The sequence below is a fragment of the Schistocerca cancellata genome, chromosome 5 (assembly GCF_023864275.1).
Source record: "Schistocerca cancellata isolate TAMUIC-IGC-003103 chromosome 5, iqSchCanc2.1, whole genome shotgun sequence".
In the NCBI taxonomy this organism is placed as follows: domain Eukaryota; kingdom Metazoa; phylum Arthropoda; class Insecta; order Orthoptera; family Acrididae; genus Schistocerca; species Schistocerca cancellata.
The window spans coordinates 517,500,586-517,519,306 of NC_064630.1; the positions used below are offsets into that span (position 1 = coordinate 517,500,586).

The following is an 18,721-nucleotide window of genomic DNA, read 5'->3' on the forward strand; positions in this document are numbered from 1 at the left end:
ATGACATTTTCATGATCTGGACTCACAGTGAAGAAGAACTCCAGAATTTCCTCTCCAACCTCAACTCCTTTGGTTCCATCAGATTCACCTGGTCCTACTCTAAATCCCATGCCACTTTCCTTGACGTTGACCTTCACCTGTCCAATGGCCAGCTTCACACGTCCGTCCACATCAAACCCACCAACAAGCAACAGTGCCTCCATTATGACAGCTGCCACCCATTCCACATCAAGCGGTCCCTTTCCTACAGCCTAGGTCTTCGTGGCAAATGAATCTGCTCCAGTCCAGAATCCTTGAACCATTACACCAACAACCTGAAAACAGCTTTCGCATCCTGTAACTACACTCCCGACCTGGTACAGAAGCAAATAATCAGAGCCACTTCCTCATCTCCTCAAACCCGGAACCTCCCACAGAAGAACCCGAAAAGTGCCCCACTTGTGACAGGATACTTTCCGGGACTGGATCAGATTCTGAATGTGGCTCTCCAGCAGGGATACGACTTCCTCAAATCCTGCCCTGAAATGAGATCCATCCTTCATGAAATCCTCCCCACTCCACCTAGAGTGTCTTTCCGCCGTCCACCTAACCTTCGTAACCTCTTAGTTCATCCCTATGAAATCCCCAAACCACCTTCCCTACCCTCTGGCTCCTACCCTTGTAACCGCCCCCGGTGTAAAACCTGTCCCATGCACCCTCCCACCACCACCTACTCCAGTCCTGTAACCCGGAAGGTGTACACGATCAAAGGCAGAGCCACGTGTGAAAGCACCCACGTGATTTACCAACTGACCTGCCTACACTGTGAAGCCTTCTATGTGGGAATGACCAGCAACAAACTGTCCATTTGCATGAATGGACACAGGCAGACAGTGTTTGTTGGTAATGAGGATTACCCTGTAGCTAAACATGCCTTGGTGCACGGCCAGCACATCTTGGCACAGTGTTACACCGTCCGGGTTATCTGGATACTTCCCACTAACACCAACCTGTCAGAACTCCGGAGATGGGAACTTGCCCTTCAGCGTATCCTCTCTTCTCGCTATCCGCCAGGCCTCAATCTCCGCTAATTTCTAATTTCAATTTGCCGCCGCTCATACCTCACCTGTCTTTCAACAACATCTTTGCCTCTGTACTTCTGCCTCGACTGACATCCCTGCCCAAACTCTTTGCCTTTACAAATGTCTGCTTGTGCCCTTATATGTGTGGATGGATATGTGTGTGTGTGCGAGTGTATACCTGTCCTTTTTTCCCCCTCAGGGAAGTCTTTCCGCTCCCGGGATTGGAATGACTCATTACCCTCTCCCTTAAAACCCAAATCCTTTCGTCTTTCCCTCTCCTTCCCTCTTTCCTGATGAGGCAACCATTGGTTGCGAAAGCTAGAATTTTGTGTGTATGTTTGTGTTTGTTTGTGTGTCTATCAACCTGCCAGCGCTTTTGTTTGGTAAGTCCCATCATCTTTCTTTTTATATATATATATAAGGAAACATTCCACGTGGGAAAAATATATCTAAAAACAAAGATGATGAGACTTACCAAACGAAAGCACTGGCAGGTCGATAGACACACAAACAAACACAAACATACACACAAAATTCAAGCTTTCGCAACAAACAGTTGCTTCATCGGGAAAGAGGGAAGGAGAGGGAAAGACGAAAGGATGTGGGTTGTAAGGGAGAGGGTAAGGAGTCATTCCAATCCCGGGAGCGGAAAGACTTACCTTAGGGGGAAAAAAGGACAGGTATACACTCGCACACACACCCATATCCAACCGCACATACACAGACACAAGCAGACATTTCTAAAGGCTCACACACTCGAACTCAGGACCTTTGCCTTTCGCAGGTAAGTGCTCTACCATCTGAGCTACCGAAGCACGACTAGTGCTCGGTCCTCACAGCTTTACTACTGCCAGTATCTCGTCTCCAACCTTCCAAATGTTACAGAAGCTCTCGCAGGAAGTTTCATATCAGCGCACACTCGGCTGCAGAGTGAAGGTTTCATTCTGGATTTTTACTCATGATGATAATTTTTATTTCGCGTTACATATTATTAATTCCAACTTTGATATATTACCTACTTATTAATAATATAGGCAATATGTTTGTAGGGAAAGGGGGGGGGGTGTAATTGTGTACATTTCACAGTTGGCCCATAGCAGTAAACAGTTCACACTACAATGCCATGTTGAAATTGATGGTACAACTGAGATTGGTTTAGTATACCATTTCTAACAATGGAAAAGGGGCAGAGTGGATTATATAATGCTACAGTTGCAAATGTCACAGTGTAACAAATTTGTAGAGTAGCTGTGGATTAAAAATAATCTTTGTATTGGTGCTACTAGGTGTCTAAATTGTAAAGCTAATGTATACCAGAGAGAGAAAACAGGGGTTAACTGGATGCATACTGGTAAAAAAATCATTAAAAAACAACATATTTAAAAAAAGTTTGATTATATTTCATATATATTTATGTACAGTATCTGTTACAAGAAAAATAAGCTATACAAACACATTTATTACATATTTCTTCAGTTTTCAGTCATGGTAGTCTCTGTCCACAATTATCATCACTTTTGTACACCATAGAAAGACTTAGTTACTTAATATATATCTCGCATATGAGACAGAGAGAGTGATAGGTCAAATTCAAATTTTCTTAAGTAAAGTTGTAGTTACACAATAATTTGTAAATGTGATAAAATTCTTAGTACATACGCAGGGTGCTAGCAAGACTATGGTGGGACTGATTTGATTTTATTTTATTTGATCTGACAGGGACAGATGCATGAGGGACTGGTTTCAAGCTGTCTCTTACAATTTCCTTCTTATTTTGATTGTTCAAACAAGGTTATGGATGTATCAATAAACAAGTCTCTTCAATTAAAGGATGTCATTCATAAGAAGTTAGGTAAAAATATCATGTTTAAGTCATCGTTAAGTTTCTAAACCTCTCATAGTTAATTGCATCAGAATTTGCTTATGAATTTTACATACCTAGATAACGTTGATTATATCACACCAGCACTCAGAGAAGAAGTGAAGGAGAACTGAATATTTTTGAAGAAACTAGTAGTGGCTTAATTACAAGATGAGAAACGAAATGAAGTAACGGCCAGAAACCTTGTCCAGGGTTGTTTGGCTGTCTGTTGCAAGTATTTCTACTTGATGGCAACTCATTCATTAATAATCATGATGATGAGATTAAATATTGGGGCACAACATAGCACTCAGTTCTCAAGTGAAGAAAATCTCTGAACAGACTGTGAATTGAACCCCATGGCCTAGGGGCAGTAATGCTAACCACTAGACTTTGAGCTACAGACAAAAAGATGGCAAAAAGGTATTCAGAGAATATAAAACAAGTTTTAGTGAGATCTAGCAAATGCTTAAGCAGCAAATTATACCAGTGTGACAAAGAAAAAGAATTTCATTTGGGTGATGTGAAAATTGGGACAACAATGATACAAATGTAAAAAAATGTAACTAATGAACGTCTTTATCTAGGACCACAAAAAATAAAGGAAAATCTATAGACATTTATTGTATGTCATGAAAAGCAATCTGGTTCCATTTCTGACACTGATGCAGCTAATGCTGTCAGTGGAATGGTTTTCACACCTGCCTGGCTACACTTTGTAAGATTTATTTTGTTTTCTATAGATTATGTTTCTGGTCTGTTGTTCTCGTAAACACAAGTGCTTATTTGCTTGTTCCACCAGTTCTTGTTCTTTTCCCATATTTGGCTTGCAGTCAATTAGACTTTTTTCATGTTAAGCACCCTACATATGGCTTAGCATTTTCTACCTACTGTCTTTTAAAATTTTTAAGTCGTCTTATATGCTTCTACATTTAATATTCTGCTTGAAGGAAGTTTTCATTGTATTTGTTGACAGTATATCTATTTTTTGCAGAAAAAGTTATTACAAACCTTAAATTTGTACTGAAATACTTCTAATCTGTACAGTAGTTTGTAACAATATTGATGAATGAAAATTCTGTACAATTAATGAAAACACTGGAATGAGAACTGTACACTTACATTCTCTTTTTTAACATTTACACAAGGACTTACTGGCACACACTGAGATTTTAGATTTGAAGTAGTGTCTATGAAACTAACATTGTGTAGGTTGTTGATCAAAAGGGAAATTAAAATGAATTCATTTTCAAGTAAAACTTTGAGGTGGAATATAAACAAACAGATACATTTCTTTCTTTTAGAATACTTTCTTTCATAAGTGGATAAGCACAGTAAGGATTCTTAAATTTTCTTCCTCAAACTGCAGCTTTTACATGAAATTAATTTTAGATAGTAAGATACTTTCACATATTTATAAAAAACAAAAGACTTGTCTTAATTTACAGTTTTGTGTTAAGTACTCTCCAAAAAGATAATGCCAGCAAAAAGTAAGTATACATAGTATACATTTCTATAATCAGAGAAAGAATGCTTAGAACCACATAAGTAAAACTCTTAGCTCACATTAATGAAGAATTATGTATATATGTATAGAAAAAAATGAGGTTGTAACATATGTGTCTGTGTCATCAATAAAACACAGTTTTTAAAATTAGCACCTTCAGTTTCAACAATGACTTCTAAAATGCAGACACAACTAACTTAGTTATAATAGCATTCATGACACATTTCACGTGTCATACTTAAAATGTGCTTAGCACGGTATACACTATCTTTAGTGAAAAATGAGGAATTCAGTTCACTGTTATTTCGACAAAGGCTTCCAGTAGAAGATATTTGTCCCTCATCAGTATTGGTGAATGAGAATATTTCACAATAAAAGAAAGTTTGTATAATGAAAAATATACACAGACATTTTATTTTCTTAACTGAACACGACTCCCACTAACACTTTGGTAATTCAAGCCAGTTACCTCTTTAATAAGCTGTCATCTATGAAGTACACTGCATCAGTTTAATTCAGTATTCAATTATTTTTTTAAATAACATGGAAGTAAAAAACAGAATTTTCATTGATTTCAGTTATCTGTGCTCTCTTTTTTAGTGTCAAATGAAATATGGGTAACAGATTGTGATCTACTTGCTCCATTATTTGGGAATGTAAGAAATGAGGAATGTTTCATTATGGGTGAGTCATTCACATTTCCAATAGCTCTTTCTAGTCCATTGTGGTTTGTTGGAGTCTCTCTATTCCCTTCATCCAAAAACACCCACTGCTCAAAACTGCTGTTGTGTCTACCAACATTGCCCTCAGTTCCTAGTCCACCTCTTGGTGTTAGTGTTGAAAATGTGATGAATCTGCCACTGCTGTCACCCTGTGCACTTTGAGTGACTGTGTGTGGTCTTTCAACTGTACTTGTCGAGGGCTGTATGTCTTGATGCATGACAGCTTGAGCAACATTGTTTGAAGACATTAATGACAATATTTCTGATTTGCGTGGTGGTACAGGTGGCCTTGGAAGTTTACCTTTTCTATCTACTACGCTGTTTGTATTGTTATTTGGTGCTATATGCAAGCTTTGTCTGGTTTCTCGTGTTGCATTGTCTGATGCTATGTCTGCCTTAATAGCTGTTATTGTTACATTGTTTCTTGACTGCTGGTATGACATATCTGATGTATCAATTTCAGCTTCATTAATTTCTAATTTTGCTGAAGAATGTGGATTTGTAGATGCACCCTGGTATGTAATTTTAGGAGAGCCTTTATCTAGATGCAAAGACGCTGGTACTGACATGCCAGAAGACTGGCTGATGTCAGATAGTGTGTGTTTAGGCTTAGTGCCATCATCACTTGTAACTACTTGAATTTCTGTAATGTATGTCATAGAAGTAGAAGAAGGAACAAAGGAAGATACCTGACTTAATACAGGTACAGGTGTTGTTGGCAAGTCTGGTGGTGGTGTTTCTTTACTCCACATTAGATCTTCTTGACTGAGTATTCCACCAATGGATGCCTGGACACTACTTGTTGCTGTCAGAAAAGGGTCTGTAGTTGAGACTGTGTTACTTTTAGATGCTACATCTGAAGAAATGTTGTGTGTCCTTGAATCTGTCACTATAGTGGTATCAACACTGCCTTCACTATTTGGAGGGAGTTGATTATCTACAGCAGTGCTTTGTAGACTTATGCCCTTTTCATGTGAAATTGGAGAAGAATTCATTATATCCATAAATGAATTTTCTTGATCTTTATTTGGTATTCCCCTTTTTGTGAGAGGAGTTGAACTCAAAACACCAGATGTCATTTGTTTGTAAGAATCCAGTTTTAAAGAAGCAGGATCAGTGTTCATGACTTTCTTAGAACTTGCCAGCCTCATTGGTCTTGAAGGAGTATCTTTTAACTCTGGCTGAAGAGAATAAGATATTCCTGAACTGCTCTGTTGGTCTGATGATGATGATAAATTCATTTGAGAGCCAGGGATACTATCAGTTCCTTCCTGTAAATCTGATTCTATGTGAAGCACCATTTTCTGTTGCTGGTCTTTAATTTCATTAGGCTCACTTACATAAGAGCCACTAGCTTTCACTGGTGTTGTGTTGTCAAAATTTACAGTTCCAGTAGCTGTCATGTTAAATTCTTGAGAAACTGCATCAGGTAAAGAGTGACTGCTTGTTCTTGTTTTGCTCACACCTTCTTGCAACACTTGTGAATCAGACAATGAAAACTCATTTGATGGAATAAGTTCGCTGTTTGCATCAGACAATTCATCAGACGTATTTACTTTAGAAATTTCTAAAAATTCCATCCCATCTTTAGGGTGGTTTGGTTTACTGAGGAAATTTTCACTCTGTTTTAGAGCTTCTTCTAAGGTACCCCAGTCTGATGATTTTTTTAAACGCTGTCTTTGGAAAGTGTCCATTGCACCATCTAGTCTTGGTTCTTTTTTGTAGGAGACACCTTCCTCACCATCTTGAGTAGTTCCAAGATAGTCTTCACCTGGTGGGAGTGGTGCTTTCCTCTTTTTTGTGCCAATTGGTGTTCCACCTTCTGCCAGATCAAGTGAGACTGCTCTCTCTAGAATACTCATTGGCTGTTCAGTGTCAAGTCTTGAGAGATCTCCTAGTGATGCGGCCTTACGAGTACTTTCACTTTCAATCTCTGTACAGACTTGAGTTGTGTTTGATGGACTGTGATGAATTGTGATATGAGAGGAATTGAGCTCAATTGTTGTGCCTCCTTTCTTGTTTTTCTTGCCTTCATAGCCACAGTCTGCTTCAATCCTCTCAAGGTCTGAATCAGAATCAGAGTTTGTGTTACTTATGTTGACACTGTCATAGTCAAGGTTCCTCGTTTCCATTGTCGATGTACCACTAGAACTGCTGTCAGCAGGAATTACACCATTGTGTATGTTAGTGTTTCCCACATCACCATGAACATTTGCCTTTGGGACAAAGGACTGAACAGTCTCAGCTGAATTTATATTAACTGTTATATTAGTAATATCTTTTCCAGAAATGTCATGGCCAGTCTTTTGAGTGGTGCCACCTGGTATAAGAGTAAAAGTTTCTGGTGATTTATCTTCACATCCACCAAAATCCTTAACAAGATTTCTTTTAGTATGTGTTGCAACATTTCCAACTACTGAGCTGTCAGGCACTTCAGAACCATTGACATTGCTGTTAGCTTGATTTTCCTCTGAATTGAAAGCAGAAATTGGGCTTTCTATTCCTGTAATTTTATGTCTTAATGCAGGGTCTCCAGACTCCCTTATTCTGTTGTTACCTCCTTCATAGTCCTCCGCAGGGGGAAGGGGAGCTTTCCTTTTGTTGTGTCTTTTAGGTGGTCTTCCTAAGCTATCAGATGCAATTCCTGGCATTGCTTCATAATCACTTGAACTGTCTTCACTCAAACTTTTCCTTGATTCATTTGCTTTGCTGTCACTTATCCTGTTTAGGTCACTTAATGATGCATTTGCAACAGCAGCAGCAATGGCAGGTGCTTTTCTATTGGAACGAGCTGCCATTGCAGCTCTTTGTACTTCTTCTGGAATGTCTGTTGGCACTTCAAAATTACAATGGATCTCCTTTACTTCTGAGCTGTTGTCTTTCCTCAGTTTCTTTTCTGTTTTCTTAGACTCATCTTCCACTGAAAATATTCTATCATCATCAATCTCTTCACTGTCTGAGGAAAAACAGCCACTCTGCATGCTGGTCATTTTATTTTTCACTTCATTGCCACTCAAGGAAGGAATTTCAGATGAATTATTCTTTCTTCTATCTGGATGTAGCTTTTCTTTAAGATTCTGCAGACCTTTGCTAAGAAATAATTTAACATTGTGTTCTTTTGTACCTTCAGGTGAGGTATCACTATCTGTGCTCTTTGAATAACATTTTTCAACTTCTTTTTTTGCATCTTGTTTAGAAGAAGCAGTTGGTTCTTGATGCTCTGTGACTGGTCCAACATCAATTGCTCTTTCATCATAAATTAAAGAATTTGCTGTTTGCACACTATCATCAGGTAGGCTATTTCTTACATTTACACTTTCACTGTGCTTTGCTCTATTTGAGGATGAATTATTGCCTGTGTTATTGTCCTCCTCATTATTTCCACTTCTTGTAACCACTTTTTCTAGCATTATATTCTTTTCATTCTGATGGCGCTCTGGTTCAACAGCAGTAGTATATACAATATCTGGGACTGTACCTTGCCTTACAGTCTGTTGTTCTTTGTTAACTTCAACATTACCTTGAACTGATGGGCTAACATTTTTCAGTGAATCTGATGACTCAGGCAATACTCTGACACCAAACTTCTGATATTTATTTACAGTCTCAAGTGAACCATCTGGCTCATCTATTGAAGATTTATTTGCAATCACTGTTGTCTTTCCAACCACTTTTTTTATTCTCTCAGGTTTTACCACAACTCCAGAAGTAGGACTTACTCGAGCACCTTTATCTGGCTTTGTCACATCTTTCCTTGCCAGAGAACTTTTTGGTGAATTTGTCACCTTCAGTGTTGGGTAATCCCCAACTCCAGAGTCATTGAAAGAGTCAGATTTTGATATTTTTGGTGATCTTGTAGTGCCGCCCATGTTATGACCTCGTTTCAGACTATCCTTACCAATCTGCAACAAAATGAGGATGATTAATATTACAAAAAGTTTCTACCACATTTTCAGCACCCTCATGATCAACTACAATAATGCTTATTTTTCATAACAAGCTGCTGTCATCAAAATAATGTCCTGTATAATCTAATGAAACACAAATGAAGAATCTAGATTACTGTTAGAGTTCTAAATTGAACAAGAACTGATTTTATTAAAAGATTTTGCAAAATGCTCACAGATATTTCAATGTATTTTTTATTTATTTATTTATTTTCCTTAGGGCACTGGTTAGAGACACATTGGATACATCAGTATAAATTTACAATTTCAGCTACAGTGCAAATTACAATTTGAGCAACTATTACATCCGTCTACATTTACAACTCTAGCTTCAGTGCAGATTACAATTTGAGCAAATATATTATTATTTTACATTAGTCTTAAACACATATATGTAAAATAATTAATGAAGAAAGAGGCAAAACAAAATTTTTATATTAATTTAATTTACTACATATAGAAAACCAGTTTCAGTTTCTGCTGCAACTGATGAGACATAAGGAAAATTTTTCATTTTAATTTTTCATTTGCACAGCAAAGAGCAAAATTACAAGCAAGGAAATAGAAAAGAGATGATTAATAACATAAAGTTTTACCTTAATGATTAAAAAATGTGACTGATTTAATGGGAACATTCAAAATGGACATCTGAGGATTTGTTGCTGCCCAAATAAAATATTGACCTTTGTTTATAGTCAGTCAGGAAAGGAAATAACAATATGATGTAGTTACTGCTGTTTTTGTATAGTGTACAAAAATTATGTCTTCTGATGCATGAAGCCACTAACTTCAAGATTGCAGCAGATGCTGATGTCTACCAAGTGCTTTATTGTTGTTGTGGTCTTCAGTCCTGAGACTGGTTTGATGCAGCTCTCCTTGCTACTCTATCCTATGCAAGCTTCTTCTTCTCAGAGTAACTACTGCAACCTATGTCCTTCTGAACGTGCTTAGTATATTCATCTCTTGGTCTCCTTCTACAATTTTTACCCTCCATGTTTCCCACCAATACTAAATTGGTTATCCCTTGATGCCTCAGAATGTGTCCCACCAACCGATCTCTTCACCTAGTCAAGTTGTGCTACAAATTCCTCTTCTCCCCAATTCTATTCAATACCTCCTCATTAGTTACATGATCTAGCCATCTAATCTTGAGCATTCTTCTGTAGCACCGCATTTTAAAAGCTTCTATTCTCTTCTTCTCTAAACTATTTAGCATCCATGTTTCACTTCCATATATGGCTACACTCCATACATACGTTTTCAGAAAGGATTCCTCATTCTTAAATCTAAACTCAATGGTAACAAATTTCTCTTCTTCAGAAATGCTTTCCTTGCCATTGCCCGTCTACATTTTATATCCTCTCTACTTTGACCATCATCAGTTGCGGCTCTAATAGCAAAGCTCACCCACTACTTTAAGTGTCTCATTCCCTCATCTAATTCCCTCAGCACTACTTGATTTAATTCAACTGCATTCCATTATCCTCATTTAGCTTTTGTTGATGTTCATATTATATTCTCCTTCGAGACACTGTCCATTCCGTTCAATCACTCTTCCAAGTCTTTTGCCATCTCTGCCAGAATTACAATGTCATTGATAAAGCTCAAAGTTTTTATTTCACCTTCCTGAACTTTAATTCTTACTCCAAATTTTTGTTTTGTTTCCTTTAATGCTTGCTCAATATACAGATTGAATAACATTAGCGATAGGCTACAACCCTGTCTCACTCCCTTCTCAACCACTGCTTCCCTTTCATATCCCATGACTATTGAACTGCCATCTGGTTTCTGTGCAAATTGTAAATAGCCTTTTGCTCCCTGTATTTGACCCTTGTCACCTTTAGAATTTGAAAGAGGGTATTCCAGTCAATGTTGTCTACAAATGATATAAACATAGGTTTGCCTTTCCTTAACCTATCTCCTAAAATAAGTTGTAGGGTCAGTACTGCCTCATGTATTCCAACATTTCTGTGGACTCCAAACTGATCTTCCCTTAGTTCGGCTTCTACCAGTTTTTCCATTTGTCTGTAAAGAATTTGTGTTAGTATTTTGCAGCTGTGTCTTATTAAATTGATAGTTTGGTGAATTTCACATCTGTCAACACCTGCTTTCTTTGAGATTGGAGTTGTCTGAGGGTATTTCACCTGTCTAATACATCTTGCTCACCAGATGGTACAGTTTTCTCATGGCTGACTCTCCCAAGGCTATCAGTAGTTCTAATGGAATGTTGTCTACTTCCAGAGCCTTGTTTCGACTTACGTCTTTCAGTGCTCTGTCAAATTCTTCATGCGATATCATACCTCCAATTTCATCTTCATCTATGTCCTCTTCCATTTCCACAATATTTTCCATAAGTACGTTGCCCTCGTAAAGACCCTCTATATACTCCTTCCATCTTTTAGTTTTCCCTTCTTTGCTTAGAACTGGTATTCCATCTGAACTCTTGGTATTCATACAGGTGGCTCTTTTTTCTCCAAAGGTCTCTTTAATTTTACTGTAGACAGTATCTATCTTACCCCTAGTTATATATGCCTCAACATTCTTTACATTTGTCCTCTAGCCATCCCTGCTTAGCCATTTTGCTCTTCCTCTTGATCTCATTTTTGAGACATTTGTATTCCTTTTTGCCTGCTTCATTTACTGCATTTTTATATTTTCTCCTTTCATCAATTAAATTCAACATCTCCTCTGTTACCCAAGGATTTCTACTAGCTCTTGTCTTTTTACCTATTTGATCCTCTACTGCCTTCACTATTTAATCTCTCAAACTTACCTATTCTTCTTCTACTGTATTTCTTTCCCCCATTCTTGTCAATCGTTCCCTAATACTCTCTCTGAAACTCTCTACAGCCTCTGGTATTTTCAGTTTAGACAGGTCCCATCTCCTTATATTCCAACCTTTTTACAGTTTCTTTAGTTTTAATCTACAGTTCATAACCAATAAATTGTGATCGAAGTTCACTGCTGCACTGGGAATGTCTTAAAATTTAAAACCTGGTTCCTAAATCTCTGTCTTACCATTATATAATCAATCTGAAACCTTCCAGTTTCTACAGGCCTCTTCCACATATGTAACCTTCTTTCATGATACTTAAACCAAGTGTTAGCTATGATTAAGTTAGTCTCTGTGCAAAATTCTACCAGGTGGCTTCCTGTTTCATTCCTTACCCCCATTCATATTCACCTACTACTTTTTCTTCTCTTCCTTTTCCTGCTATCGAATTCCAGTCCCCCATGACTATTAAATTTTCGACTCCCTTCACTATCTGAATAATTTCTTTTATTGCCTCATACGTTTCTTCAATCTCTTCATCATCTGCGGAGCTGGTTGACATATAAACTAGTAGTAATGTGGTAGGTGTGGGCTTCGTGTCTACCTTGGCTACAATAATGTGTTCTCTATGCTGTTTGTAGCAGCTTATACATGCTCCTACTTTTTTATTCATTATTAAACCTACTCCTTCATCACCTCTATTTGATTTTGTATTTATAACCCTGTATTCACCTGACTAGAAGTCTTGTTACTCCTGTCAACGAACTTCACTAATTCCCACTATATCTAACTTTAACCTATCCATTTCCCTTTTTAAATTTTCTAACCTACCTCCTCGATTAAGGGATTTGACATTCCATGCTCCGATCTGTAGACCAGCAATTTTCTTTCTCCTGATAACGATGTCCTCCTGAGTAGTCTCCATCTGGGGATCCAAATGGGGGACTATTTTACCTCTGGAATATTTTACCCAAGAGGATGCCATGATCATTTAATCATACAGTAAAGCTGCATGACCTCGGGAAAAATTACACCTGTAGCTTCCCCTTGCTTTCAGCCGTTCGCAGTACCAGAACAGCAAGGCTGTTTTGGTTAATGTTACAAGGCCGGATCAGTCAATCATCCAGACTGTTACCCTGCAGCTACTGCAAAGACTGCTGCCTTCTTCAGGAATCATACATTTATCTTGCTTCTCAACAGATACCCCTCTGTTGTTACTGCACCTACGGTACGACTATCTGCATTGCTGAGGCACACAAGCCTCCCCACCAATGGCAAGGTCCATGGTTCATGGAGAGGGAGGTGCTTCAGGACACTGTATTGAATTTTTGTATGTAATTGTTTTCTTATTATTTGTCTTTGTATTTTTATTCAAGTAGAATGGTAACAACCCACAAGCTATAGCTTAATTGCTTTCCATCACATTTTTTCTTCCTTGGCTTCTGCTCAGAAATCAATACAAGAGTGTGTCTGTGGAATCAGAAAAGTAGACCCAAGGAAGGAAACAGCCTGTGATGTATGCTATTAAAGCTCAGATGGCAAGAGCATTGCCTACTGCATACAGTAATGTAAATTTGAATCTCGGCATGGCAAACATTTGTAATTTGTCAGGAATTCACAAAACTGCAATCATTTAATTTGTCAATGTTTCCATGTGATGCTGATTTTGGTACCACAAAATTTCCAGGAGGAATAATGTACTCTAAAGTATGCAAATAGAAGGGAGTAATAGCAAATTATATTTACCACATAATTGTTGAAGGCAGTATTTGTTTCACAACTATGATTCTAATAAATTCTCTTTTCTGTTCTTTCTTGAACTCATACAGTTTTCTTCATGTGGTGGTTGTTAACTCATTAATTTCAGACAGAACTGCAGGGATACTCCAGCTTCTTATGACACAATAAGTAATTTCCAATCAAATCACAACCAAAAATTATAGTTAGCAGCAAAGTTCATGGTTTGTATCTATGTTAAGCTGCTAGTTTGGACTGAGTTGCATGTAACTTCCCAATATTTTTCATCACAGTTTTATAACATTATTAGTCTCTGCATAAATATTATATGCCTAACTGATAATGGTTACTGTTTTGCAACTTACAAGGAGATTGAAATTTTGACCTGAACCGTAGCCATTTTTTTTTTTTTTATATACAATGTGTATAAACTGAAACCTTGTTCGGTGTCTTCTACATGTGAATGGTGTGCATTTTGTAAAACTGACCACAATTGTTATGTAAAAGATTGCTATTTTCAACCTGTGGCAACTACAGAACTACCATTGGCCACCAGCTGACATCTCTGTCAGTGATCGTTAGGGAGCAGCACAGTGGTTAGGTGACAGCACACAATTACTGTGCAGTCACATTCAGTGCCCCCTGCCATGTGTCCCTATGTAGGTGAGCACTAACTCAGGCTTGCTCTATTCAGCTGTGGCTCTACATATGACTTACTACATCATTATACTGAGTTACTGCTTTCTTGCCACATGGCACCCTGAACACTATATTTGCTTATCCTATCTTGTACCTATAATCCAAAAAAATACTTGTTCTAACAGTGATGTACATTTTTATGTTGTGGGATACAACACAATTGGTGATGGTCATATGCATTTTTTCATGCTCGTTTTGCAATCATGGACCCTGTACCCCAGGCTGCCTCACCAAATGTGTCAATGGAAGTCATGCTCCAGCAATTTATCCAAATGCAGTTAGAAGGACAGTAATGTTAGGAGGCTCTGCCCTCCTGATCATTCCCAACTTTCGATAAATAGCAAAAGAGTGGGAGGCCTAGAAGAAACACTTCTGGCTGTATTTCACCACGTTTCAGGTAATGGATCCCAACATGGTCAAAGTGCTGAGTGCATACCAGATTTTGTGCAAACTGGACCCTCTCACGGGACTGGTGCATCTGTCCTTTGATGAAATATGTGTTTTGTTCTGTGCCTACTTTCACCACCACTACTATGTCATTGTAACCCTTGTGGAGTTTTAACAGTATCGTAAACAGGCAAACCAATCCTACTGCGAATGAGTGCCTGAACTGCAGGGACTCAGTAGGAAATGCCATTTTATGTCTCCTGTACATAAATAACTGTATGCCAAAGTGATGATTCAGAATGCCATCATTCAGGGGCTCCTTATGAAGAAATATGGCAGAAATCTATAGACTCTGAAGACCCTTCATTGGAGGATATTTCATTTCAAAAGTAGCTCAATCCTGTGAAGTTTCCCACGCTGTGAGTAGGAGGTTAGATAATGGAGGGTGACATAGTGCCTGTTGCTTCAGACCCAGAAAAGGAATCCAACCTAGCTGAAGTGGCAAATGTGGCAACTGCTGGCCTTCAACCCAGTCTCAAAAACAAGGAAAGCAATCTTGGTCCCCTGACCAGTACATGCTTCTGTCGTGCTGGGAACATTTTCGAAAACATGTCAGAGATGACTGCCCTGATAGGTGGGCACAGTGCAATGCATGCCAGACAGAAGGAGATCTCGTGTCAGTCTGTCATGCTTGGGATAAATGACATGAACCCCATCAGAAGCAACTGGTCATTAATGTTATTTTGTCAACATCCTCCAGCCCAGGTGTGTCACCTCATAAACTTTGTCATACTCACTTTGTGTGACACACAGAGAATCTCTTCAGCTTCAATGCTTACTCAGCCTTCAGATTTATCGTCAAGGATTCTGCCCACCTAGTCTTGGAACAAATATCATTTCATGAAGTGGATGACCTCAGTAAGGAATACTCTGAGATTTTCTCTGGGTGTCTTGTTAAGGCGACAAACTTTGTGGCTCACATCACTTTAAAGGTGTGAGCATGTCCCCTCTTCTTCTGCACATCACCCATGTCATTCACATATCAGAATGCCTCAAAAAAAGAACTAGACAGGTTGATAGCCTTGGATGTCATTGAACCATTGTTTGTGAGTGAGTGGGGAAACACCCTTAGTTATTACAAAAAGACCTCTGTAAAAAATTGTGTCTGTGTGGAGATTTTAAGGTTACTGTTAATTCTCAGTGAGGGATTGACATGTACCTCATTCCAAAACCTGACAAACTTTTCTTGGCACTAAAAGGACAGCATTTTTTAAAAATTGATCTTACTGAACCTTGCTTACAGCTTACTCTGGATGAAGAATCACAAAAAGTCCTCATATTCAACATGCTGGATGGGTCATATTGGTTGCAATGCTTAATTTTTGGGGTGGCCAGCACCCCAGAAAGTTTTCAAAGACCACTTGAATAACTGTCAGAGGGTGTCCTCAGCTGCATAAAATACTTTGACAAAATTGTGGTAATTGTAGAATGGCAGAACACTTAGCAAACTTGAGGTGGCTTTTATGCCCTCCAGTCTTCAGGCTTCAAATGCAATCTTGAGAAGTGTTTTCTTTCAACCATTGATGGAATACCTAGGAAATGTAATCTCCTGCAATGGTATTCAATGCACACAGAAGCTGGTTGAAGCCATCCTTGCACTTCCTCATCCCATAAATCTACAGCAGCTGCATTTTTTCATGGGGAAGATCACATATTATGGCAAATTCATCCTGGGTATGGTGTTGATTGCACACTCACTGAAGAATTTACAGAAGAAGGTTGTCACTTTTGTCTGCTCAGAACTGTCTGAGAGGTCTTTCAGGACTCTGAAGCAGGCCCTCATATCAGCTGCCTGTCTTGCCATGTGTCAACTGGGCAAACAGTTTGTGGTGACAATGGACACATCTGACTGGGGCTGTCATGACTCACAGAGACATAGACAGCTCAGAACATCCAATCAAAGACACTCAATGCCATGCAAAATAAATTTTTGCAAATCAAAACAGAGGCCCTTGCAATTATCATCACACTGAAGAAAATCCATGTTTTCTTCTACAGAAAAGTTTTACCTCATCACAAGTCATAAGCCATTACTTTCTCTCTTCAGCCCATCAGCAAAGCTCATGGAGAGGACTGCCCACAGCCTCCAACGCTGGGCACTTTTTCTTAACAGGTATCATTATGAAATTCACTATCACAACACCACAGAACAGGCCAATGTGGACACACTTTCCTATCTCCCAAAAGGACCTGACCCAGAGTTCAACAGAGATGAGATTTTGTGGTACTTCCACTTGGACAAAGAGGCTCCACAGGCAATAAACAGTTTCTCTATTATGAAGGTGTGGCAATACATCCCAAAAGGCTGGGCTGGCCACATTCTCAGTTGGAATGCCAACCCATTGCACCACAATTCTCACCTTCACTGGCTCATCCTAGTGGACAGCATTATCCTCCTCAATACTGGCCAACAGCCTCCCTGGGTGGTCACATTGCAACCTTTGTGCCCAACAATCCTACAGCTCTTACACAAGAACCACTGGGGTTGGGAACAAACTACTCACCCAGCACCATGTGTACTAGCTGGGTATTGAATAGCAAGCCGAGTATCTTGTTCACAGCTGTTCTCAGCGTGAACAACAGCATATGACACCCTGCCATACATTTTGTTTCTGGCCAATACCCTCCTGCACTTGGGAGCAGGTTCATGTTGACTTTGGAGGATCCTTCTTGGATACGACATGGTTGATTGTCATCGATGCGCACTCCAACTTTCTGTGTGTTGGAATCCCTCAACATGTAAGTGCAGAAGTCACAGCTGCCATGCTCAGCAGAATTTTCACTATAGAAGGTCTTCCTCTCACACCGGTGTTGGACAATGGACCACAGTTCCGTTCCCACCACTTTCTTCTGCCACAATGGCATTCAGCATCTGCTGTCACCACCTTTTCACCCCATTTAAATGGTGAGGCCAAAAGCCTCATAAACATGTTCAAGACACAGATGTGGAAATATGTGGCTGATTTTTCTCTGGATGAGGCTCTTTTTTTTGGGTTCATACAGGTTGACGTCAATAGGGGGAAGGGACTGGTGGAACTCCTCCAGAGCTGTCAGACCAACATGCTTCTCCACCTCATGCTGCCATCACCTGGGGGGACATCCATGATGCCATCTCCCCATTTTTGGCTGGGCAGCCTCATGTGAGAGTGGGGGTTCAGGCGCCAGAACATGTGGATTTCAGTGGTAGTCCAGCAGCAGCGAGGTTGTGTTTTCACATTGGACATGGGGGCCTGGGCGGTGATATGCCATCAAAATCAGCTGCACCTGCAGCAGGGGCCTGGCTGCCCCCTCCTGAGGATTCTCTAGCAGTAACTATGCACCAATGTCCTTCATCACTCCTTTGTCACACACTCTGCTTCCTCACTTCCTGCTCCCAAGCTGTTCCTGCCTTCACCCTCTCTCCCTTGTGCATTGCCCATGGTCCCACTTTCATCTTACTCTGTTTGTAGGCTGCCTGAGATGGACCAGATGTCAGCAGACAATCATGCTGTGGTACTGGTTCTGGTGCTGCCCCAACCTCTACTGTTTGCTTCCATGCCTGGTCCCAACACAGACATGGTGTGCCATGTCACTACCTGTGACAGAGCCACCACGATGCTGAGTGTGCTGCTGCATGGGAACCTTCTGGCTGTACAATCCTGTCCATGCTGACCAGGAGCTGGTCAAGCTGGAGAGGCCATCCAGCACCCTAATGATATTGGCCTATTGACCTAGTGCAGGGCACTGCCCAGATGCCCAGCTGTAATGCTGTACAATTTCATATTTGTCATGCTAAGGTGCAACTTGTTGCTCCCACAGGGATGAATGGGTGGGGTAACCAGCAAACTATCATGCACTGGCTGGCATCTCCATCAGTGCTGCTAGGTGGTGATTTGGGTGACAGTGCAATATGACTATGCAGGCACATTCAGCATCCCATGCCATGTGCACCTATGTATGCAAGTGCTTACTGGTGCTTGCTCTCATT

The 18,721-nt window shown here is 39.7% G+C and overlaps 1 protein-coding gene across 1 annotated transcript in view; it reads right to left on the reverse strand.

The window, feature by feature from the left end:
• Positions 1-2,439: 2,439 nt before the first annotated feature.
• The window catches only part of LOC126187367 (uncharacterized), a 478,540-nt gene continuing 462,258 nt past the window's right edge, over positions 2,440-18,721 (reverse strand). The window contains exon 7 of the mRNA XM_049928411.1: positions 2,440-9,053. Coding sequence (XP_049784368.1) covers positions 5,004-9,053 — 4,050 coding nt within the window. The 3' untranslated portion in view covers positions 2,440-5,003. The remainder of the gene's footprint in view (positions 9,054-18,721) is intronic.